This window comes from Oncorhynchus keta, chromosome 4 (assembly GCF_023373465.1).
Source record: "Oncorhynchus keta strain PuntledgeMale-10-30-2019 chromosome 4, Oket_V2, whole genome shotgun sequence".
Classification (NCBI taxonomy): domain Eukaryota; kingdom Metazoa; phylum Chordata; class Actinopteri; order Salmoniformes; family Salmonidae; genus Oncorhynchus; species Oncorhynchus keta.
The window spans coordinates 57391232-57415703 of NC_068424.1; the positions used below are offsets into that span (position 1 = coordinate 57391232).

The 24472-nt window shown below is 43.0% G+C and overlaps 1 protein-coding gene across 5 annotated transcripts in view; it reads right to left on the bottom strand.

The window, feature by feature from the left end:
• Positions 1–1185: 1185 nt before the first annotated feature.
• LOC118379282 (TBC1 domain family member 9B-like) overlaps positions 1186–24472 on the bottom strand; it is a 48921-nt gene continuing 25634 nt past the window's right edge. For 2 of the 5 annotated variants that reach the window (XM_052511178.1, XM_052511173.1), the window contains exons 11-22: positions 22277–22394; positions 15606–15891; positions 15187–15316; positions 14956–15054; positions 9739–9807; positions 9066–9306; positions 8762–8827; positions 8281–8349; positions 7774–7824; positions 6931–6990; positions 4106–4197; positions 1186–4008 (exon numbers count right to left, since the gene is read on the bottom strand). In XM_052511178.1, coding sequence (XP_052367138.1) covers positions 3376–4008; positions 4106–4197; positions 6931–6990; positions 7774–7824; positions 8281–8349; positions 8762–8827; positions 9066–9306; positions 9739–9807; positions 14956–15054; positions 15187–15316; positions 15606–15891; positions 22277–22394 — 1914 coding nt within the window. In that variant the 3' untranslated portion in view covers positions 1186–3375. Of the gene's footprint in view, positions 4009–4105; positions 4198–6373; positions 6532–6930; positions 6991–7773; positions 7825–8280; positions 8350–8761; positions 8828–9065; positions 9307–9738; positions 9808–14955; positions 15055–15186; positions 15317–15605; positions 15892–22276; positions 22395–24472 lie in introns of those variants that run through there. The other 3 variants (XM_052511176.1, XM_052511179.1, XM_052511181.1) reach the window with 3 other exon arrangements.

Sequence of the window (24472 nt, forward strand, 5' to 3'; positions counted from 1 at the left end):
CCGTGGAGAACGTTCTGCTGCCTGCAACATCCTCCAGCATGACCGGTTTGGCGGTGGGTCAGTCATGGTGTGGGGTGGCATTTCTTTGGGGGGCCGCACAGCCCTCCATGTGCTCGCCAGAGGTGGCTTCACTGCCATTAGGTACCGAGATGAGATCCTCAGACCCCTTGTGAGACCATATGCTGGTGCGGTTGGCCCTGGGTTCCTCCTAATGCAAGACAATGCTAGACATCATGTTACTGCAGTGTGTCAGCAGTTCCTGCAAGAGGAAGGCATTGATGCTATGGACTGGCCCGCCCATTCCCCAGACCTGAATCCAATTGAGCACATCTGGGACACCATGTCTCGCTCCATCCACCAACGCCATGTTGCACCACAGACTGTCTAGGAGTTGGCAGATGCTTTAGTCCAGGTCTGGGTGGAGATCCCTCAGGAGACCATACGCCACCTCATCAGGAGCATGCCCAGGCGTTGTAGGGAGGTCATACAGGCACGTAGAGGCCACACACACTACTGAGCCTCATTTTGACTTGTTTTAAGGACATTACATCAAAGTTGGATCAGCCTGTAGTGCGGTTTTCCACTTTAATTTTGAGTGCGACTCCAAATCCATACCTCCATGGGTTGATAAATTTGATTTCCAGTGATCATTTTTGTGTGATTTTGTTGTCAGCACATTCAACTATGTAAAAAAAAAAGTATTTAATAAGAATATTTTATTCATTCAGATCTAGTATTTTAGTGTTCCCTTTATTTTTTTGAGCAGTGTATATTGCCAAAGAACAGTCATTTAGTTTCATTTGTCCACAGAACATTTCCCCCAGGATTTACTTTTATTTAGGTGGGGTTTTAAGAAGTTAAAATCAGGCTTTCTTGTCTCCTTCAGCAGTGGGCTATTCCTACGTTTACCAATGACAGTGACTGTGTTGCCAGTGGCCCCTCCAAACTTCCATCCTACTTTTGTCTTTAGACGCAGACCTGAACTTTGCCCAGATGGGGAGATAGCAGCATGTACGTCTGCTCTGTGGGGTCCTCTCAGGAACTGACAGGGAACAGCAAGGACTACACTGAGCTCATAGTGCTGAGTGAGTGGCTCTTATCCTCTCAGGGCTTCCATTGATCCCCCTCACATGCCTGCATTTTGCACCACCACCCATCCATCCTATGACAAAACAAACAAACAAGTTATTCCATTCACTATTTGTATTTAGTACACAACATAGCACAGTACTGATCAAAGAATTTAAAATGCAAGTTTGTGAATCAATAAATCTGTTACATGAATACAGTGATGACATTATAGCTATAGGTGGATAAACAGACTTGCAACAGCCACATAGGCTATCCTAGAACCAAAAAGGATCCCAAACTGCTTCCTCATTCTTTGTTTTCACATTTAGGAAGTAGTCTGCAAGGTAAACAAGTACAATTAGTCATTTTCATTATATATCAGAAACATAGGCAAGTGCAAAGCAAATAATATACAAAGAGTGAGACAGGGTTTGTGTGCAAAAAAAGATAGAAAAACAACATACAATTGAATGAAATGGTACTTTGGTGTTTTAGGCCAAATAACACTGTGATACATTTACCTTGGGGTATAAAACAATTATCTTACAAAGCTACAAACAACGCCGGACTGTTGTGTTATGCACAATGGGCCAGCCAGACAACCTTTTACTACAGTCTGGTTTTAGTGTTACAGAAGAACATTTCTGAGATTAGAATTGAGCAGCGGCAGCACATTTCTCAGCTGATAACCAGACCCGTCTGGATAGCCATAGGGGAAACAAACTGTGAGGAGCCAATAGCCTTGTCTAACAATCCCGAACTCCTATTTACTACTCTAGTGTCTGAAGTAACTAGATAGGTGTGAGAAATATTCCAGACAATCCCCAAACCTCATCTGGACTGGAGCCATTGTTTACATCTGTACAGTCCCTTCCGAAGTAGGGGAGCTGAATGGTTTAAAAGGGCTTGTTAAAATATACTTTTTTTCTGGTAAAACATTAAAGATAGCTGTTGACGAAAGAGGGCATTAAGCATTCTGTAGAATTGCCTGTGTAAAATATCTGTTTGTGACCAATGTGGGTTTGTAGTAAATCAAAATACTGCGTACAAAGAATCTCTTTTTTACATTTACAAGCTTTGAACAACAGAAGATACTACGAATATGATATGCAGCAATTTACAGGTTGACACCTACAGGCGTGATGGATAATCCAACAAAAAGCCTTACATGACATTAAGCAAATATTTATAGACTGAAATGTAATTGCAATCAGTAAAAAATAGTAGTTGCTTGTTTTCAGTAAACCATCAGGAAGTGTTTCCTTACTGCTATTCTGAAACGACAGAAGTGCATTGCAGGGGTATCCATCGAACACTTACTTACAGGTGTTCAATTTACCTCGGCCCAAATACATAGATAAAACTGACAGTTAGGCCTAGTAACTGTAATGGTATTAGTATTTCTGTAATGGTTATAGTATTTATGTTGGTAAAACAATACTTGAGGTAATTTGATGAATGAACAGTCTAATCAGGCCCTAGTATGTTACGAGTGGCAGGCAAGTCACCCAATGAGAGAAGCTCCATGCTTATCTGAAGGCTGCAGATTCATTGACGGTTAGTTAAGACTGCTGAATTGGGACTAATAAAACAAGTACTGGCCAGAGAACAGACTGGTAACGCCAACGTTCTTCCGAAGAAAAAAACTACATAAAACAAAAACAAGCTCTTTCCAAAAAAATCTAACATCCAGTTTAGTCTTTTTTTTTTTAAGGCAAGGCTTTCTTTCTTTAGTTTGAGACCGCTGTGGATTTCACAGACACACAAACGTATACATGTCTCATATACAGGTCTTATATTTAAAGGCATTTATCCACAGCTTTGATTGTGGTCTGCAGAGTGCAGAGAAGCAACAGAAAGGGCACAGGGATAGATACAATAATACAGTTGAGTACCAACATCCTACCCTTGGATTAGCCACTACGCTCCAAGGCCCGGTTTTCCATATCAATATTAAAGCTTAGTCCTGGAATAGAAAGCGTGATCAATGGAGAATTTATATTATGAATGTGCTTTTTAGTCTAGTTACAGGCTTAGGTGGAATGCGTTTCTGGGAAACCAGCCCTAAATGTTTTGGGTCATGTGGCTTTTATCAAAAGGTAGGATCCGTTGGGCAGACTCTGGAGTATTTTGTTTCAATAGATATATTTCCTATATACACACACATCTGGTTCTGTATAAGGATGACAATCACAACAGATATACAAGTCTAGAGCTCCCTGTGAAATGGTAGTGAGGCAAGGAGCAACAGTAACTTGAGTAGGACAGTGATGGGTTTCCCCTACGGGTGAGAAGTGAGGTGAGTCAGGTTGAGAGCTGGGCCAATTCGTGGTCGCTTGACGAGCTCACCTGCCTTTCCACTCTCCTTTGCATCTTACAGATAGCCATCCTTGCCTGAATGTCTCCCTTCTTCTCAAAGTAGTCCACCAGGGGCGGCTCGGTGAGCATCGACGCCAGCACCTGCTCAAAGGTGATGGACCAATCGCCGTCCAATATGCTTCCCCGCCGCTGCTGGTCGCCGGCGCAGCCAATCAGGACTGTGTCGTCAGCGATGTCCTCACACTGCAGAGAACCTGTGCTCAGCATGGAGTAGGACGAAACCGACGTGTCATCCTTCACTTCTTCGTCCGACGTCTGCTGAGGTGGCGTTTCCAGCTGGGCCTCCGCCAAGGCCCTGCAGACCAGGGACTGCCCTGAGCTGCTCTCCCCGTTCGGCTCCTCTTTTTCGGGTTGGAGCAGTTCAGCAGCGGGGGCGGGAGCCTGGGCGTTGATGGTGTCAGTTGGTTTGTTGGCGCCGTTGTTGGTGAACTTCTTGCCCACCTCTCCGATGCGCAGCAGCAGGCTGGCCACAGTGGCGATGGCGTGGTAGAGCTCCTGCTCCAGTGGGTCCTCGCTGAACATGTTGTACAGGGTCTTACACAGCTCTATGAACTGCTCCTGTAGGGGACACACACAGGGGATCAGGAAGAAATGGCTTCTCTAAGTGTGTATGAGTGGTCAAGTTATGGTCATCTCTCAGTAATGTGGCATATACCTGGTTCATCCTGCGAAGGTCTTTAATGGTCTCCTTCTTGGGCTCATTCTCCATGGCCCACATCCGCAGGTAGTACTTATAGTCCTTCACCTCTGAAACAGATATCACAATATTACACTGGATTCAGTGCCTTCAGAAAGTATTCATACCCCTTGACTTATTCCATATTTTGTTGTGTTACAGCCTGAATTTAAAATTGATGAAATAGATTTTTCTCACCCATCTAAACACAATATTCCATAATAACAAAGGGAAAACATATCTTTAAAAATGACTGCAAATGTATTGAAAATGAAATACAGAAATATATAATTCACAAGTATTCACACCCGAGTCAATACTTTGGAAAAGCACCTTCGGCAGCGATTACAGCTTTGAGTCGTCTTTGGTATGTCTGTATCAGCTTTACACATCTGGATTTTGGAATTCTCACATTCTTCCTCAGATTTTCTCAGGCTCTGTTAGTTTAGATGGGGAGCAGCAGTGAACAGCAATCTTCAAGTCTTTCCACAGATTTTTAGTGGGATTCGTCTGAGCTTTGGCTGGGCCACTCAATGGCTTTCAAATTCTTGTTCTGAAGCCATTCCAGCATCACTTTGGCTGTAAATCTTCACTGTAGAGACTTGTCCTTCTTGCAGGTTCTCCCATCTCAGCCAAGGAACTCTGTAGTTCTGTCCCCTCCCTGACCAAAGTCCTTCTTGCCCGGTTGCTCAGTTTGGTCAGATGGCGAGCTCTAGGTAGGCTGGGTAGTTCCATATCTCCCAATGATGGAGTTCACTATGCTCTTGGAAACTTTCAACACTCTAGAAATTGTTTTATTCTCTTCCCCAGATGTAGGCCTCATCACAATTGTTGGAGATCTACGGACAGTTCCTTGGACTTCAAGCTATAGTTTCCGCTCTGACATGAACTGTCAAATTTGGGACCTTATATAGACAGGCGTGTTTCTTTCTAAATCATGTCCAAACAATTTAATTGGCCACAGACTCTAATCAAGTTGTAGTGACATCTCAAGGATGATCAAAGAAAATTGGAGCTCCGGAGCTCAATTTAGAGTGTCATAGCAAAGAGGTGTGAATCCTGATGTAAATCATTTTCAACAAATTTGCAAACATTTCTAAAAACATGTTTTACTTTGTCATTATGGGGTATTGCGTGTAGATGAGTAAGAAAAACAAATGTAATACAGTGGCACGAAAAAGTATGTGAACCATTGGAATTGGTCCTAAAATCACACCAATAGACAAACACAGTGTGCTTATCTAATAACACACAAATTATTGTATTTTTCTTGTCTATATTGAATACATCATTTAAACATTCACAGTGTAGGAAAAAGTATGTGAACCCTTAGGCTAATGACCTCTCCAAAAGCATATTGGACTCAGGAGTCAGCTAACCTGGAGTCCAATCAATGAAACGAGATTAGAGATGTTGGTTAGAGCTGCCCTGCCCTATAATTTTTTTTTTTTAAACTCACAAAATTTGAGTTTGCTATTCACAAGAAGCATTGTCTGATGTGAACCATGCCTTGAACAAAATAGATATCAGAAGACCTAATAATTGTTGACTTGCATAAAGCTGGAAAGGGTTACAAAAGTATCTCTAAAAGCCTTGATGTTCATCAGTCCACGATAAGACAAATTGTCTATAAATGGAGAAAGTTCAGCACTGTTGCTACTCTCCATAGGAGTGGCCGTCCTGCAAAGATGACAGCAAGAGCACAGCGCAGAATGCTCAATGAGGTTAAGACGAATCCTAGAGTGGCAGCTTAAGACTTACAGTAATCTCTGGAACATGATAACATCTCTGACGAGTCTACAATACGTGAAACACTAAATAAGAATGGTGTTCATGGGAGAACACCACGGAAGAAGCCACTGCTGTCCAAAGAAAACATTGCTGCACGTCTGAAATTTGCAAAAGAGCACCCGGATGTTCCACAGTGCTACTGGCAAAATATTCTGTGGACAGATGAAACTAAAGTTGAGTTATTTGGGAGGAACACACAACACTGTGTGGAAAAAAAACAGTAAAACCTCATCCTCACTGTAAAGTATGGTGGAGGGAGAATCATGGTTTTGGCTGCATCGGGGTCTGGACAGCTTGCTATCATTGACGGGAAAATAAATTCCCAAGTTTATCAAGACATTTTGCAGTAGAATGTGAGGCTATCTGTCCACCAATCGAAGCTCAACAGAAGTTGGGTGATGCAACAGGACAACGACCCAAAATACAAGTAAACCAACAACAGAATTGCTTCAAAAGAAGAAAATCCTTATCTCAACCTGTTTTGAGATCCTGTGGCATGACCTCAAGAGAGCAGTTCACACCAGACATCCCAAGAATATTGCTGAACTGAAACAGTTTTGAAAACAAGAATGGTCCAAAATTCCTCCTGACCGTTGTGCAGGTCTGATCTGCAACTACAAAAAATGTTTGGTTGAGGTTATTGCTGCAAAAAGGAGGGTCAACCAGTTATTAAATCAAAGGGTTCACATACTTTTCCCATCCACACTAAGTTCAATAAAGACATGAAAATGTATAATTGTTTGTGTGTTAGTGTAAGCAGACTGTGTTTATCTATTGTTATGACTATATCATGCAGAAATCCAGGTAATTCCATAGGGCTCACATACTTTTTCTTGCCACTGTACATTTTGAATTCAGGCTATTACACAACAAAATGTAAGTCAAGGGGTATGAATGCTTTCTGAAGGCACTGTATGCATAGCAATACCGTTTGAATCCTGCAGAGGGCAGGACAAGGACGAAGACCAGTACTGTAGAAGGGTCATTAATATTGGCAGGGGAGTGAGGCTCACCTTTCTTCTCCTCTGCATCTCCGCTTCCCAATGCGTCCTCAGCCTCTTTCACCTCCTCTCCTGCAGACAGAGTAAACCACCACCATCACCATGCCCACAAAGCCACTCATCAGACCATCCACACCAGTATACACACTACACATTGACAAGTAGGAAAGTGGGTTATCTAGACAGGGGTTGGGAGGAGGGGGGTCTTTTCAGTGGAAGATGATTGTGCTTGTGTGTGAGACATCCACTTAACAGAAGATGAGGTGAGTCAACTAGCCCCCAGATGCTAGGTGGGTAACAGGCAGGGAGGTGAATCAACTAGCCCCCAAATGCTAAGAGGGTAACAGGCAGGGAGGTGAGTCAACTAGCCCCCAGATGCTAGGAGGATAACAGGCAGGGAAGTGAGTCAACTAGCCCCCAGATGCTAGGAGGGTAACAGGCAGGGAAGTGAGTCAACTAGCCCCCAGATGCCAGGAGGGTAACAGGCAAGGATGGAAGATACAGATACCACAGCAGATATATACAGGGGGAAAGCGATGCAATGTCATTCACACCTGGACCGGAAAGTACCAAAGAGAGCCCAGAGTGGACTGTACCAAGTGGACAGGGAGAGTAAATTAAAAGGGGGGAAGAGTACCACAAAGAGCACCACAAAGAGCACCACAAAGAGCACCACAAAGAGCATTTTGATCAAGGGTCTACATTCTGTATAAAGATAGTTGTGTAATCTGCTGGTATGATGTCACTGAGTGTGCTATACCACATGAGATTGACTATTCCCCCTGAATACAGTGTGGCCACCATTTTGTTGATCAAAAGTGTCTTTGTGACAAAGAGATTTACAGAGAGACAAACCTGAGGTCACTTCCTGCACCAGGAAGTCCAGATCAGACAGGAAGGGAGGTTCTGGAGCAGTGAGAAGGAAACGGAACCAGATGGAGAGAGGACAGACATGAGAGAAAGAATTAAAGAGGGAGAGATAGATAAAGAGCAAGATGAAGAGATTAAGACAAAGTGAGAAGGGATGAAGGTGAGACGGAGGAAAGAGGGCAGGTGGAGAAAGAGGGAGGCATGGAGGAGAGGATCAAACGATAGGAAGATGAGAATACACATTCGGTCAGTTAAGTCAGTAGTAGGAATCAGTTTTCAATGCACAGACACATGCAAGGGACCAGGACCACTCATTGCCTCAAGCAAAAGAAACAAGAAAAATCGAACCAACATGTCAAATATCACATGGAAATTGTGAGCAAACTACAGAATGAAAGATGGTTCACACGTGTGCGTTTTCCCTCCTGAGGGATTATGTTACGTTTATGTCAACAGCAGTACGTTTATGTCAACATCAATGTGTGTGTGTACCCTGTGGAGTGTCATCAGTGAAGAACTGTGTAGCTTCCAGTGCCGACTCGGCCTCCTCTGGACACAATGCTGTAAGAGAGACAAGAAGTATGTTCGCCCCAGTATGTATTATCCTAACACACACACACACACACACACACACACACACACACACACACACACACACACACACACACACACACACACACACACACACACACACACACACACACACACACACACACACACACACACACACACACACACTTTATTCAAAACTGCTCAATTGTTCCCATTCTATAACATTATAGTAACACACCCACAGACACCAACACAATTCTTCCATCACAAATATACATGGTGACTGTCCCTTTAAAAAAAAAAAAACACACCACCCAAAGCACAGGGCCACAAGACTGTGCTGATTCACTACAACTGTGTTTGAGGGAAAAACGTGTGTGAAGCTAATTAGTGAGACAGAGTTGTATTTTCCCCTGCTTACCTGGCGGCAGGTGAAGATTGTACAGTAACTTGAGTTTCTCTGTCATGTCTCCGTGGTACATCCCACCTTTTGGGAGACACGTGGTGGGTCAGTGGGATCCATGCTGACTAATCGTAAAATCACTACCAGCCAATTAAGCAGTGAGATGTATCCTGCTACAAACTAGCACATAACTGATCTCGAAAATATCTCAGAACACCAGCTACACAAACCCAACCCCTCCTCCCGACACATCCATGTTTAATATAGAAATCAATTAATATTTTCAACGGAAAGTTGCGATTCTCTACTTCTTCAAACTCACTCAGACCCGTGACAAACTCCTTGAAGTTGATGAGGCCGTCCCTGTTCATGTCCAGCAGGCGGAAGAGGCGTGCGGCCAGCGTGGCGGTGTGCGTCCCACAGAGCCAGGTTCCCAGGGCCCCGAACAGCTGGCAGAATTGTCCCAAGTCAATGCGGTACTGCTCCAGGTAGGGCAGGCTGGGGTCGTGGCGCTCCGCCGCTGTGGTGCTGGCCCCCCAGTAGCAGCTAATTATGTGCTTGGCCTGCCATGGGGAAGGGGAGTGGGATGCAGCTCAGAGGTGGTACTGGCTGATTGAGACATTGATTGGAGAGTGCAAATGGTGCTTGACAGTTGAGACATTTGATCTATTGACAATGGCTTGATAATGATGGTTTTGGTGCCAGCTTTCAGTTTAAAAAAATACAAAATGTTTTGTCACATATACTGGATAGGTGCAGTGAAATGTGTTGTCTTACACTTGTTTGGGACATGAGCCACAACTTGTTTTGTTCTCAGTCTATTGATAATGCTTACAAAACACATACCGTGTAACAGCTGTGTGACTTGTCATCACAACCATGACCAGCATCACACAACAAACAACTTATTTACCACCTAAATGTTCAATGTTCAAAACCACTGCTGGGTAATGATGTAAAAAGCCGTAGGAACGATAATAACGATGATTTGTTACCTTGAAGTGAACATAGAGTTCCTCGAGCTCCTCGATACTGAAGGCTGAGTCTGTCATGATGGCTCTTACCTGTGGATAGACACACAGCTCTACATTAGACAGAGAAACACCTCTGGCTACAGCATATGAAGTGGGCACTGTATGACTTAAGTATGCACATGTTTTTGTTCCAACCTTAACATAACCTATTCGATACATCTCATATCCACAATTGATCACTATTAAAATGATTATTTTGGATTTTGGCAATGAGGCCCTTTATTTACTTCCCCAGAGTCAGATGAACTTGTGGAATCTCTCTCTCTCTCTCTCTCTCTCTCTCTCTCTCTCTCTCTCGTGTCCAATATTAAGGAAGTCAGTGGTAGTTTCGCGAGGTAATGCGAACTAGCGTTAGCCCAATTACTGGAAGTTTATGCGTATATGCTAGCATTTTGGCCTCATTGCCAAAATCTCAAAGTATCCATTAAATGTAAAACAATTTTTTATTTTAACCTTTATTCAACTAGGCAAGTCAGTTAAGAACACATTCCTATTTACAATGACGACCTACCGGGGAACAGGTAACTAACCAACTAATTAACTGCCTTGTTCAGGGGCAGAACGACAGATTTTTATCTTGTCAGCTCGGGGAGTTAATCCAGCAACCGTACGGTTACTGGCCCAACGCTCTAACCACTAGGCTACCTGCCAGCCCATGGGACTCCCAATGACATCCGGTTGAGATACAGCCTGAATTCGAACCAGGGTGTCTGTAAATCAAATCAAATTGTATTTGTCACATACACATGGTTAGCAGATGTTAATGCGAGTGTAGCGAAATGCTTGTGCTTCTAGTTCCGACAATGCAGTAATAACCAACGAGTAATCTAACCTATCAATTCCACAACTACTACCTTATACACACAAGTGTAAAGGGATAAAGAATATGTACATAAAGATATACAGTGGGACAAAAAAGTATTTAGTCAGCCACCAATTGCCAGAAATCTTGCTTGTTTGTAGGTGACCAAATACTTATTTTCCACCATAATTTGCAAATAAATTAATTCACAATCCTACAATGTGATTTTCTGGATTTATTTTTCTCATTTTGTCTGTCATAGTTGAAGTGTACCTATGATGAAAATTACAGGCCTCTCTCATATTTTTAAGTGGGAGAACTTGCACAATTGGTGGCTGACTAAATACTTTTTTGCCCCACTGTATGAATGAGTGATGGAACAGAACGGCATAAGCAAGATGCAGTAGATGGTATCAAGTACAGTATATACATATGAGATGAGTAATGTAGGGTATGTAAACATTAAAGTGGCATTGTTTAAAGTGGCTAGTGATCCATTTTTTACATCAATTTCCATTATTAAAGTGAGCTGGAGTTGAGTCAGTATGTTGGCAGCAGCCACTCAATGTTAGTGGTGGCTGTTTAACAGTCTGATGGCCTTGAGATAGAAGCTGTTTTTCAGTCTCTCGGTCCCTGCTTTCATGCACCTGTACTGACCTCGCCCTCTGGATGATAGCGGGGTGAACAGGCAGTGGCTCGGGTGGTTGTTGTCCTTGATGATCTTTATGTCCTTCCTGTAACATCGGGTGGTGTTGGTGTCCTTGATGGCAGGTAGTTTGCCCCCGGTGATGCGTTGTGCAGACCTCACTACCCTCTGGAGAGCCTTACGGTTGTGGGTGGAGCAGTTGCCGTACCAAACGGTGATACAGCCCAACAGGATGCTCACGATTGTGCCTCTGTAGAAGTTTGTGAGTGCTTTTGGTGACCAGACAAATTTTTTCTGCCTCCTGAGGCGCTGCTGCGCCTTCTTCACAACGCTGTCTGTGTGGGTGGACCAATTCAGTTTGTCCGTGATGTGTACACCGAGGAACTTAAAACTTACTACCCTCTCCACTACTGTCCCGTCGATGTGTTTCCTGAAGTCCACAATCATCTCCTTTGTTTTGTTGACGTTGAGTGTGAGGTTATTTTCCTGACACCACAGTCGGAGGGCCCTCACCTCCTCACTGTAGGCCGTCTCGTCGTTGTTGGTAATCGAGCCTACCACTGTAGTGTCGTACTCAAACTTGATGATCGAGTTGGAAGCGTGCATGTCCATGCAGTCGTGGTGAACAGGGAGTACAGGAGAGGGCTCAGAACGCACCCTTGTGGGGCCCCAGTGTTGAGGATCAGCGGGGTGGAGGTGTTGTTACCTACCCTCACCACCTGGGGGCGGCCCGTCAGGAAGTCCAGTACCCAGTTGCACAGGGCGGGGTCGAGACCCAGGGTCTCGAGCTTGATGACGAGTTTGGAGGGTACTATGGTGTTAAATGCTGAGCTGTAGTCGATGAACAGCATTCTCACATGGGTATTCCTCTTGTCCAAATGGGTTAGGGCAGTGTGCAGTGTGGTTGCGATTGCGTCGTCTGTGGACCTATTGGGGCGGCAAGCAAATTGGAGTGGGTCTAGGGTGTCAGGTAGAGTGGAGGTGATATGGTCCTTGACTAGTCTCTCAAAGTACTTAATGATGACGGAAGTGAGTGCTACGGGGCGGTAGTGACGCCTCTAGCACTGAGATGCAGTGCCTTAGACTGCTGCGCCACTCTTGAGCCCCCTTGGAATGAATAACCTAATCCAGAGATATTTACACAGAGCATACCAAACATTAGGAACACCTTCCTAATATTGAGATGCACCCCCTTTTGCCCTCAGAACAGCCTCAATTTGGTCAGGGCATGGACTCTCCAAGGTGCCGAAAGCGTTCCACTGGGTTGCTGGCCCATGTTGACGCCAATGCTTCCCACAGTTGTGTCAAGTTGGCTGGATGTCCTTTTGGTGGTGGACCATTCTTGATACTCACAGGAAACTATTGAGCGTTGCAGTTCTTGACACAAACCGGTGCGCCAGGCACCTACTACCATACCCCATTCAATGGCACACATACACAATCCAAGTCTCAATTGTCCCAAGGCTTAAAAATCATTCTGTAACCACTTACACTGATTGAAGTGGATTTAATAAGCGATATCAAATAAGGGATTTTAGCTTTCACCTGGTCAGTCTCTCATGGAAAGAGAGGATGTTCCCTCAGTGTATTGGGCCAATGTGGTTTCTGTCTGAACGTTCCAAGAGCACCACTTTCTCCTCCATAACCATTGCTAAGTGATAATTGACATGTCTGCGTTATGCTGTTTATTTCTGAACGTTTTTAAAACATATGAAGATGTCCAGTGAAAGCAGATACGGTTGAAGTTGGAAGTTTACATACACCTTAGCCAAATACATTTAAACTCAGTGTTTCACAATTCCTGACATTTAATCGTAGTAAAAATGCCCTGTCTTAGGATCACCACTTTATTTTAAGAATGTGAAATGTCAGAATAATAATAGAGAGAATGATTTATTTCAGCTTTGATTTCTTTCATCACATTCCCAGTGGGTCAGACGTTTACATACACTCAATTCGTTTTTGGTAGCATTGCCTTTCAATTGTTTAACTTGGGTCAAATGTTTCAGGTAGCATTCCACAATAAGTTGGGTGAATTTTGGCCCATTCTTCCTGACAGAGCTGGTGTAACTGAGTCAGGTTTGTAGGCCTCCTTGCTCATACAAGCTTTTTCGGTTCTGCCCACACATTTGCTATAGGATTGAGGTCAGGGCTTTGTGACGGCCACTCCAATACCTTGACTTTGTTGTCTTTAAGCCATTTTGCCACAACTTTGGAAGTATACTTGGGGTCATTGTCCATTTGGAAGACCCATTTGCGACCAAGCTTTAACTTCCTGACTGATGTCTTGAGATGTTGCTTCAATATATCCACATAATTTTTCTCCCTCATGATGCCATCTATTTTGTGAAGTGCACCCCCACAACATGATGCTATAGTCCTATAATTCCCATAATAACTACAACCTAAAACTTCTTGCCTGGGAATATTGAAGACTCCTGTTAAAAGGAACCACCAGCTTTCATATGTTCTCATGTTCTGAGCACGGAACTTAAACATTAGCTTTTTTACATTGCAATATGTGCCCTTTTACTTTCTTCTCCAACACTTTGTTTTTGCATTATTTAATCCAAATTGAACATGTTTCATTATTTATTTGAGGCTAAATTGATTTTATTGATGTATTATATTATGTTAAAATAAGTGTTCATTCAGTATTGTTGTAATTGTAATTATTACAAATACATTTAAAACAGAATTGTCCGATTAATCGGCATCGGCATTTCTTGGGTCCTCCAATAATCGGTATCGGCATTAAAATCATAATCGGTCGACCTCTACTTCAGGCGTTTGGAAATTGCCCAAGGATGAACCTTGTGGAGGTCTACAATTTGTTTTCTGAGGTCTTGGCTGATTTTTTTTTATTTTCCCATGATGTCAAGCAAAGAGGCACTGAGTTTGAAGGAAGACCTTGAAATACATCCACAGGTACACCTCCAATGGACTCAAATTATGTCAATTAGCCTTTCAGAAGCTTCTAAAGCCATGACATCATTTTCTGGAATTTTCCAAGCTGTTCAAAGGCACGGTCAACCTAGTGTATGTAAACTTCTTACCCACTGGAATTGTGATACGGTGAATTATAAGTTAAATAATCTGTCTAAACAATTGTTGGACAACTTACTTGTGTCATGCACAGTCCTAACCGACTTGCCAAAACTATAGTTTGTTGACAAGAAATGTTTGAAAAACGAGTTTTAATGACTCCAACCTAAGTGTATGTAAACTTCAGACTTCAACTGTATGCAACACAAGTACAGACTTGGATAAACATTATCCCACTGCTCTCTTTTGCTTGTTTCCAGAGGGTAATTTCATAAGGAACGGTCAGAGGTGAGGTCACCAAGCGCTTCATTCATGGTCACATCTTTGCAGTAATGGAAAAAGTACTCAATTGTCACACGGACAGCTAGGGGCACACTCCAACATCATTTACAAAAGCAGTATTTGTGTTTAGTGAGTCCGCCAGATCAGAGGCGGTAGGGATGACAACGGTTATATTGATAGGTGAGTGTATTGGAGCATATTGCTGTCCTGCCTGTACTTTTGGGTGTCAGGGAAAATGTATGGAATAAAAAGTACATATATTCATTAGGAATGTAGTGTAGTAAAAGTAAATGTATAAACAGTGAAGTACAGATGCCCCTCAAAACTACTTAAGTACTGTAGTATTTCAAAGTATTTTTAATTAGTTACTTTACACCACTGCTTCTTTGACGTATGAACTCACCACGCTCCTCTTGGCGGTGTCCTCCAGCGATTGGATGACCTTTAACCTCTGATGGAATCTCATCTGCTCGATGACATCAGCACGCAAACTACCAAACTTCTGCTCAGAGACACAGACAGAGGGAAAAGGCAGTGAAGTCACTAATATGTAGAATGGAAATCAATCTCTCCTTGTGCTTGACTTAAGTGAGTTGTATGAAAAAGTCACGTGGTTCTACTAGTCATGTCTTACCTCACAGGATGACTTGATGAGCTGGAACACGTCAATCTGAGGCGGCGGCTCATCGCCACTGGTCAACAGGGCGTGGAGGTGGGGAATGGGCGGAGACACGGTCTGCTTGTTGACAACATTGTCCAGATACCTGTGAGTGAGTGAGAGAGATAATCCAATATTTCTCACTCTGAGCAATATGGCTATAGCTTCTTCAGTATAGAGTAGTAATGCCATCATTCATAAATAGTAAAAAAACATAGAGTAAAAAAACAAGTAAACCTTTCTGTATAGTTACACTATAGTTACTATTCCAATTAAACATTTTGGCAGTGCAATGTGTATTGGTGTCAATTACATGGAAGTCAGTTCAGTCAAGTGAATTAGGGAAGAAGCACTTGAGAAATTGTTCCTTCCGTCCCTTCTATTCCCCCACTCACCGTCCAAGGATGGTCATGGCCTCTCCCTCGTCATTGCAGTCCAGTAGGGTGTCCATGTTGGCGTGCAGCACGGCCAGTGCCACTTGGAAGATGACCTTGATGCCCTCGTAGAAGAAGCAGTCAACCAGAAGCACGGCGCTGTCGAAGGGCATGACGCTGAGGAACAGGGTGAGGAACCAGGAGAGGGAGATGGTGGAGATGACTCCCAGCTCCTGCATGTGCTCGTAGAGGAAAGGGAGGCATGCGCGTGTCAGCTCCTCAAACACACCCTGGTCAACGAGAGCACCTGAGAGAGAGAGAGAGAGAGACTATTTAGAACGTACTATTTAGTAAAAAGGTATGCAATAAGCAACAAATATCAACATACCTCTCATCCATACTGAGAAGCAATGTTCCCTCCAAAAAAAATGTTTTATCCAGTTTACTGTGAACACTAATGCAATACCCACTTTAAAATAGTTTTCAGACAGTGGTCAAGTAGGCTACTGTGGCAATTTGATCATAATGCAGGCCTACCAGAGTAACCTACCATCATAAACAACGGAGAAAATGCATCCCGTAACATTTTAACATGGAAATAGCTGTTCTATCATTCAGCCTACAGTAGCAGCCAATGTGCGGTGTTCAATGTAGGCCTACATTCCATGAGACTTTTGAAAAAAACATGCAGGGCTTGACATTAACCCGTTTATCCACTTGTCCTTCAGACAAGGAGGTGACTGAAGATGGTGGTGTGTTGTTTGATGCAAGAAACCACTTTACAAAATACAATGCATTATTATTCCCATGTCATCATTACAGAGAATCAGACAAATTATGCTATCCTCTGCCTACTTAGCTTATTCAAGCCGGTCTCAAAATACAACACTGCCCTTTGAAGACACAAAAAAAAGCGATTGATTTAACTACTCACTTTTCAAAGATGTCTAAAAATGTACACGTTTTGTCCACTTGCAGGAAGCAATCACTGACTACAAATGATCTGTAACTGGGCCGACCGAGTGACTCAATAAATATAAAACGATATGAACAAAATGTGGCTACATGCAGCTCTCGCTTTGATCTCAAAACAAGCCATCTACTCCTGTACTCCTGACCGCTCATGCTGTAAACAGTCAGAGTCCAGTTCAAAGTGAACAGAACAGATCCATATACAGTGTCTTCGGACTCCTAGACTTTTTACACATTTTGTTACATTACAGCCTTATTCTAAAAATAATTAAATAAAAACAATTCCTCAGCAATACACACAGACTACCCCATAATGACATAGCTAACAGGTTTTTAGAAATGTTTGCAAATGTATTAAAAGTAAAATACAGAAATACCTTATTTACATAAGTATTAAGACGCTTCGTTATGAGACTCGAAATTGAGCTCAGGTGCATCCTGTTTCCATTGTTCGTCCTTGAAGTTTCTATAACTTGATTGGAGTCCACCTGTGGTAAATTCAATTGATTTGACATGATTTGGAAAAGGCACACACCTGTCCATACAAGGTCCCAGAGTGCAGGTCAGAGCAAAAACCAAGCCACGAGGTCAAAGGAATTGTCCGTAGAGCTACGAGACAGGATTGTGTCGAGGCACAGATCTGAGGAAGGGTACAAAAACATTTCTGCAGCATTGAAGGTCCCCAAGAACAAAGTTGGCTCCATCACCTTTAAAAAGGAAGGGAGGTGACCAAGAACCCAATGGTCACTCTGACAGAGCTCTAGAGTTCCTCTGTGGAGATGGGAGAACCTTCCAGAAGGACAACCAGCTCTCGGCAGCACTCCACCTATCAGGCCTTTATGGTAGAGTGGCCAGACAGAAGCCACTCCTCAGTAAAAGGCACATGAGAGCCCGCTTGGAGTTTGCCAAAAGGCACCCAAAGACTATCAGACCATGACAAACAAGATTCTCTGGTCTGATGAAACCAAGATTGAACTATTTGGCATGAATGCCAAGTGTCTCGTCTGGAAGAAACCTGGCACTATCCCTATGGTGAAGCATGGTGGTGGCAGCATCATGCTGTGGGGATGTTTTTCAGAGACTGGGAACTAGCCCGGGTTAGGGTTGCAAAGGGTCGGAAACTTTCCAGGAAATTGCCGGAAATTTTCCAATGGAAGTTAAGCCCGGGAATTTAGCTTAAATGAATCAAAAAATGTTAGCTTATAACAGTGAACCTTTTCTGTGAGGATACACACAAGGCAATTCTAAGTCTTGAGGCATATTTTGGTTAAACTATCCCCAATTCAATGGAATTGCAACCCTCTGCATGCACAGTGCATTTTTCCATCACATGTACTGCTGATTCTCAAGATGTTGAACACTAATGAGATGCTATTGAGCCAACACTACTACACTGTCTGAGCCAAGGACTACATACTTTTGATTACAATACTGGGTGGGGTGAATATATTTTATGACATACATCATTTTTTGTTAACTAGTGAATAGTAGCCTACAGCAAAGTGTGTTTAAATCATTTCTAACTTGTTAACAATTTCTGCAAGTTAGTTTTTGCTACGATGTGGGTTTTATCTTGCTTGAGCCTGCTAACTGAGGAGTGTTAATTCACCTGTTTCCAAACATGTTTCATTTTAAAACAATCTGGACAAGTGCATAAATTCCCCTCAGTGCTCATAACAATCAACCTCTGACAAAAGTCCCTCTACCTCTATTCAAGGTGAAAATGATGAATCAGACACCTTATCGATAGCAACAGCTCATGATCCTCCTGCAACCAGAAGTTTTTTTTGACAAAATGGAGGAACGTAGTCAGAGATGCTGATGCATGTCTTGCTCGAGCTGTGTATGTAACTGGTTCACCTCTAATGCTCACAGGCAATGTGTATTGGAAGAGATTTCTGAATGTTCTTCACCCAGCATACACCCCTTCAACCAGACATGCTTTATCTACTCATTTGCTGGATGCAGAGTTCAACAGAGTTCAAGTGAAGGTCAAGCAAATCATAGAGAAAGCAGACTGTATAGCAATCATCTCTGAAGGGTGGTTGAATGTTTGTGGGCAAGGAATAATTAACCACGTAATCTCCACCCCTCAACCAGTATTCTACAAGAGCACAGACACAAGGGACAACAGACACACCGGTCTCTACATTTCAGATGAAGGCAGTCATCAACAACCTGGGACCACAGAAGGTATTTGCACTGGTGACAGACAATGCTGCGAACATAAAAAAAAATAAAAAAATATGCCATTTAGCAGACGCTTTTATCCAAAGCGACTTACAGTCATGTGTGCATACATTCTACGTATGGGTGGTCCCGGGAATCGAACCCACTACCCTGGCGTTACAAGCGCCATGCTCTACCAACTGTGCTACAGAAGGACCACCACATGAAGGCTGCTTGGTCTAAAGTGGAGGAGTCCGGCCCTCACATCACACACATTGGTTGTGCTGCTCATGCATTGAATCTGCTCCTCAAGGACATCATGGCACTGAAAACAATGGATACACTCTACAAGAAAGCCAAGGAAATGGTTAGGTATGTGAAGGGTCATCAAATTATAGCAGCAATTTACCTCACCAAGCAAAGTGAGAAGAATAAGAGCATCACATTGAAGCTGCCCAACAACACCCGTTGGGGTGGAGTTATCATGTTTGACAGTCTCCTGGAGGGGAAGGAGTCTCTCCAAGAAACGGCCATATCACAGTATGCAGATATGGGCAGACCCATCAAGAGGATCCTCCTGGATTATGTATTTTGGGAGAGAGTTGTAAGCAGCCTGAAACCTAAAGTAGTAGCCATTGCACGGATTGAGGGAGACAATGCCATCCTGTCTGGTGTTCAGACTCTGCTTGCAGATCTAAGAAGAAATCCGTTCTGCCCTGCCCACTTCACTGTTGCTCCAAGCAGAGCAAACTGCAGTTCTGAAATACATCAAAAAGCATGAAGACTTCTACCTGAAGCCCATACACACCGCAGCGTACATGTTGGACCCCAAGTATGCTGGCAAGAGCATCCTGTCTGGTGCAGAGATCAACAAGGCCTATGGTGTCATCACTACCGTGTCTTTTCACCTTGGCCTGGATGAGGGCAAGGTTCTTGGCAGTCTGGCGAAGTACACTTCCAAGCAAGGGCTTTGGGATGGAGATGCAATATGGCAGTCGTGCCAACATATCTCATCAGCCACCTGGTGGAAGGGACTTTGTGGATCTGAGGCTCTTTCCCCGTTGCCTCCATCATCCTCCAAATCCCACCAACATCAGCCGCCTCAGAGCGCTGGTAGCCTGGTCCTGGTCCTTGTTTGGGAACTGATAAGGGAATTTACATGTTTAAAGTCTCAGTGAAATGTATTAGAATTATAAGACTATAATCCAATAATGTATGTGTGAGACAAGTTAAGGGTGAGAAATGTATGGTTGAGAAAACAAAGGAAATTTGAGCTACACATGACCTGGTTGTAACTCTGAAAACTGACAACAGGAAAGAGGGCCCTTCCAAGGCCTCTCTAAACTAGGGAGGAGGGGAACGGCGAGAAATTGCCAAGGCTGGTAGAAAAGTGATAAAACTGTGTGTGTGTGTAAGTAGGTCGGGGTGGTAGTTATAAAATTACTGCTTTTGCATTTTTGACTTCAGAGCTCTCTGAATAAAGAATTAACCTTTTGCAGTATCTGAGAATTTGCACAATTCTTATTTTGAACCCGGGATTTACAACCTCGGGTGAATTGGTCAAAGCTATAAAATAGTTTGGTTAGACCATTGGGAGAAAATTCTCGTGACAGGAACACACATACCAAAGCACGCAATAGGCTGACCAATACAAGGGTTGAAAAATTGGTGGCCATCCGGGCAAATTTGAGGCTTTTTGAGCCTGACAATGAGCCATCCTCAACGAGATCAGAACGTGACAGTGAAGATGAGGCCCCAGAGTCTGATGTTCAAGAGGTGGACATTGAGAAGTTCCAGGGAGAAGACATGGAAGACAGAGGAAGACAACCAAAGCTTTAGTTTCTAGACTATAATTTTACAGATGTATGTTGAAAATGTTTTGGGGAGATGCGATGGATCATTGGGGATCATTCAATATTCCCTTTCTTTTGTTGTTCAGTGAAATCATCCCATGTGAAGAGTTGACTCATTTAATTAAAGTTCAATTTGTAACGAAATGTATTTATTTTTCTATTGCAATTATGTCTACTTGTTATGTTATGGTAAATATATCCAATGCAAAAAACATTACATTTAAATGGTATTAATATTAATTTGCAGATATTTCCATTAATTCCGATATATTCCCACAGAAAGTTTCCACCTCTGAATATTCCCCAAAATGTGCAACCCTAGTCAGGATGGAGGAAAAGATGAATGGATCAAAGTATTGAGAGATCCTTGATGAAAACCTGCTCCATAGTACTCAGGACTTCAGACTGGGGTTCACAGCCAAGACAACGCAGGAGTGGCTTCAGGACAAGTCTCTGAATGTCCTTGAGTGGCCCAGTCAGGGCCCGGACTTGAACCCGATCGAACATCTCTGGAGAGACCTGAAAATAGCTGTGCAGCGACGCTCCCCATCCAACCTGATAGAGCTTGGGAGGATCTACAGAGAATGGGAGACACTCCCCAAATACAGATGTGCCAAGTTTGTAGCGTCATACCCAAGAAGACTCAAGACTGTAATCGCTGCCAAAAGGTGCTTCAACAAAGTACTGAGTAAAGGGTCTGAATACTTATGTAAACAAATATGTTTTTGCTTTGTCCTTCTCGGGTATTGTGTGTAGATTGATGAGAAGAACCATTTGATACATTTTAGAATAAGGCTGTAAAGTAACAAAATGTGGAAAAAAAAGTCAAGGGGTCTGAATACTTCTGAAGGCACTGTATAGCATTGGTCTATTTGCATATAGGCCTAATGCAGCTCTGATTGGTTATGCCTCACTGGTCTGTGTAGAGTATGGGCTGATTCGTGCGTGTTAATGCAATAGAATCCTACCTGCATTCTGCCCACAACAAAATCTCTTGCATAGTTTTTTTTTGTTTAGGTATGTTGCATTGCATTAATATTGCGTTGGTTCGATCACAATTCCCACAGTAAAGGGAAACGTTGATAGAGTTTAACTAAGGGGGAAAACTCTAGAAAGTTGAGTGAAGTTCAAACTCGTGCTTCTGTGTGGGCTGATATTTCTTCATGGCGTGCAATTTAGAGGGAACATTGCTGAGAAGGTGTCATCTTAGAAGTGCAATCGTGCTTGTTCCCCAGACATTCGTTCAATTTTGTAGAACGCGTCTCCTATTCTAATTATCAACTATTGTCAAACATGTGTGGAAAGACAATTCTCTGCAGGGAATTCTACTAGATGAAAATACAAAATGAGTATGACATCCTGGCATTTAAAGCATTCTCAATTTTCTAAAATTTCACATACTATAGAATGTTCTATTTTTCCATACCCAAATAGCCTATTAATTTAGAGCACAAGTATAGGTATTGGGACACAGTCACTGTGTGACCACTGTAAATTTAATTTAAGTGACGGCCATTTGAAGGGCAGTGAACGAAGAATGGGCTTGTCTACCCTATAAAACACTCTGAAATGAGGGGATTTGGAGGAATCATAACAGAGGATTCTTTCCTAAGCGTGTAGTGAGCGACAAAACAAAGACATAACCCAATGGAATTAAACACAAGTGTGTGTCTATGAGAGGTTGTGTCAGTCACTCACCCACCACCCTGGTGTTGTAGTAGTCAGGCAGCATCCTCTCACACAGAGCCACCAAAAGCCAGAAGGCCTCCTCCTCCGTACAGTACAGCAGCAGTACCGATGTCACAATGTTCATCGCCTGGAGAGAGAGAGAGAACGGTTCAGTGATAGATACAGAGGTTTATAACAACAGAAACAGACAGGTACATTAACCCTATTACAGGGACTGAGTCACTGACTTACTGATGCTCTTCCATGCTCTTCCAAGTGTAAATGTAAACTTCCGACTTCAACTGTAAATCACCACATGGTCAAATTTCTCTGTTGGCTCTTTAATGGTGTACATATATATTTTTTTCCATGTATTTCAGGGGTTTGACCAGCTGACGGCAATGACAAAGCTGGCCTCGCAGTTTGATGATTTGGGGCTGTCTACTCCTGCCTTAAACAGCTGGCATGCAAATGCACCGGCAATACCAGTGCCTTCTGTTAATTGTAAGAGGGTGTAGGAGCATTTAAATGTGAAAGTAGATCCCCTTTGTCCCTCTCCTTTCTCTTATTATTCTTTCTGTTATTGCAGGTCAAAACAGACTTGAGGAATAGACTGCAGGGAGAGCATCTCGCCTCCTGCATGCGACCCCCCCCTCCATCAAGGAATTCAATTACAAATATTTTTCCAAAAGCCCAGAAGAATAAAGTGCTCTGACAAGCTGTAAACTATGTCAGAACTCGGTTTTTGTGAGAACCTGGAAAGAGATTTCCAACACCCTCCTTTTGTAATGAACATGACTTAGTGGGCTCTAATTCATGTTCAGTCAAATGTTCCTCTGTTAATTTTGTCAAGATAAACGTTTTTATTTCAGAAAGAAGGTCTCTGTTGTGTTTCTTTGGATAGATGCAGGACTCAACCTTAAATTGCATCCTGTATACTATAATAATTTTACCAATACGTAATTGAGCTCATTTCTGGGGAGGAAATTATTTTTTAGACTGAGTTTTTTCCTTCTAAAAAGGAAAAGTCACCAGAACTATGTCAACAGAACCAAGACCCGAAACACCCCCACCCCCGATTACTTTCCCCCCCACAGCTAACACATTTTCCAGAGGAAACACTGCTTTACAGTAATGAATAAACAGTTTATGGGTCAATGAAAAGCCTCCCGGATACGAGTAGTCACCCTGACAGAATCATTTACAGTCAAAGAACCTAGTTAAAATATCATGATTATGTTTCAAGAAAACATTCACGCTTTGTTTTAGATGACATTTTCCTGGTATTTTCCTGGTATTTTCTAATTATAGCTATATGGTGAAGTGGTAGACCACACAAGCTCACAGAACGGGACCACAGAGTGCTGAAGCGCATAGCGCGTCTGTCCTCGGTTGCAACACTCACTGCCGAATTCCAAACTGCCTCTGGAAGCAACATCAGCACAAGAACTGTTTGCCGGGAGCTTCATGAAATGGGTTTCCATAGTCGAGCATCCGCATACAAGCATAAGATCACCATGCTCAATGCCAAGCATCGGCTGGAGTGGTGTAAAGCTCGCCACCTTGTAGCAGTGAAAACACGTTCTCTGGAGTGATGAATCACGCTTCACCATCTGTCAGTCTGACGGACAAATCTGTGTTTAGCGGATGCCATTAGAACGCTACCTGCCCGAATGCATAGTGCCAACTGTAAAGTTTGGTGGAGGAAGAATAATGGGCTGGGGCTGTTTTTCATGGTTCGGGCTAGGCCCCTTAGTTCCAGCATACAACGACATTCTAGATGTTTCTGTGCTTCCAACTTTGTGGCAACAGTTTGACGAAAGACCATTCCTGTTTCAGCATGACAATGCCCTGTGCACAAAGCGAGGTCCATACAGAAATGGTTTGTCGAGATCGGTGTGGAAAAACTTGACTGGCCTGCACCTCAACCCTATCGAACACCTTTGGGATGAATTGGAACGGCGATTGCGAGCCAGGCCTAATCGTCCAACATCATTGGCCGACCTCACTTGTGGCTGAATGGAAGTCCCCGCAGCAATGTTCCAACATCTAGTGGAAAGCCTTCCTAGAAGAATGGAGGCTATTATAGCAGCAAAGGGGGGACCAACTCCATATTAATGCCCATGATTTTATAATGAGATGTTCGACGAGCAGGTGTCCACATACTTTTGGTTATGTAGTGTAAGTAAGAAATTGTAATATAAAGTCTAAGTCAGTGTTGATAAT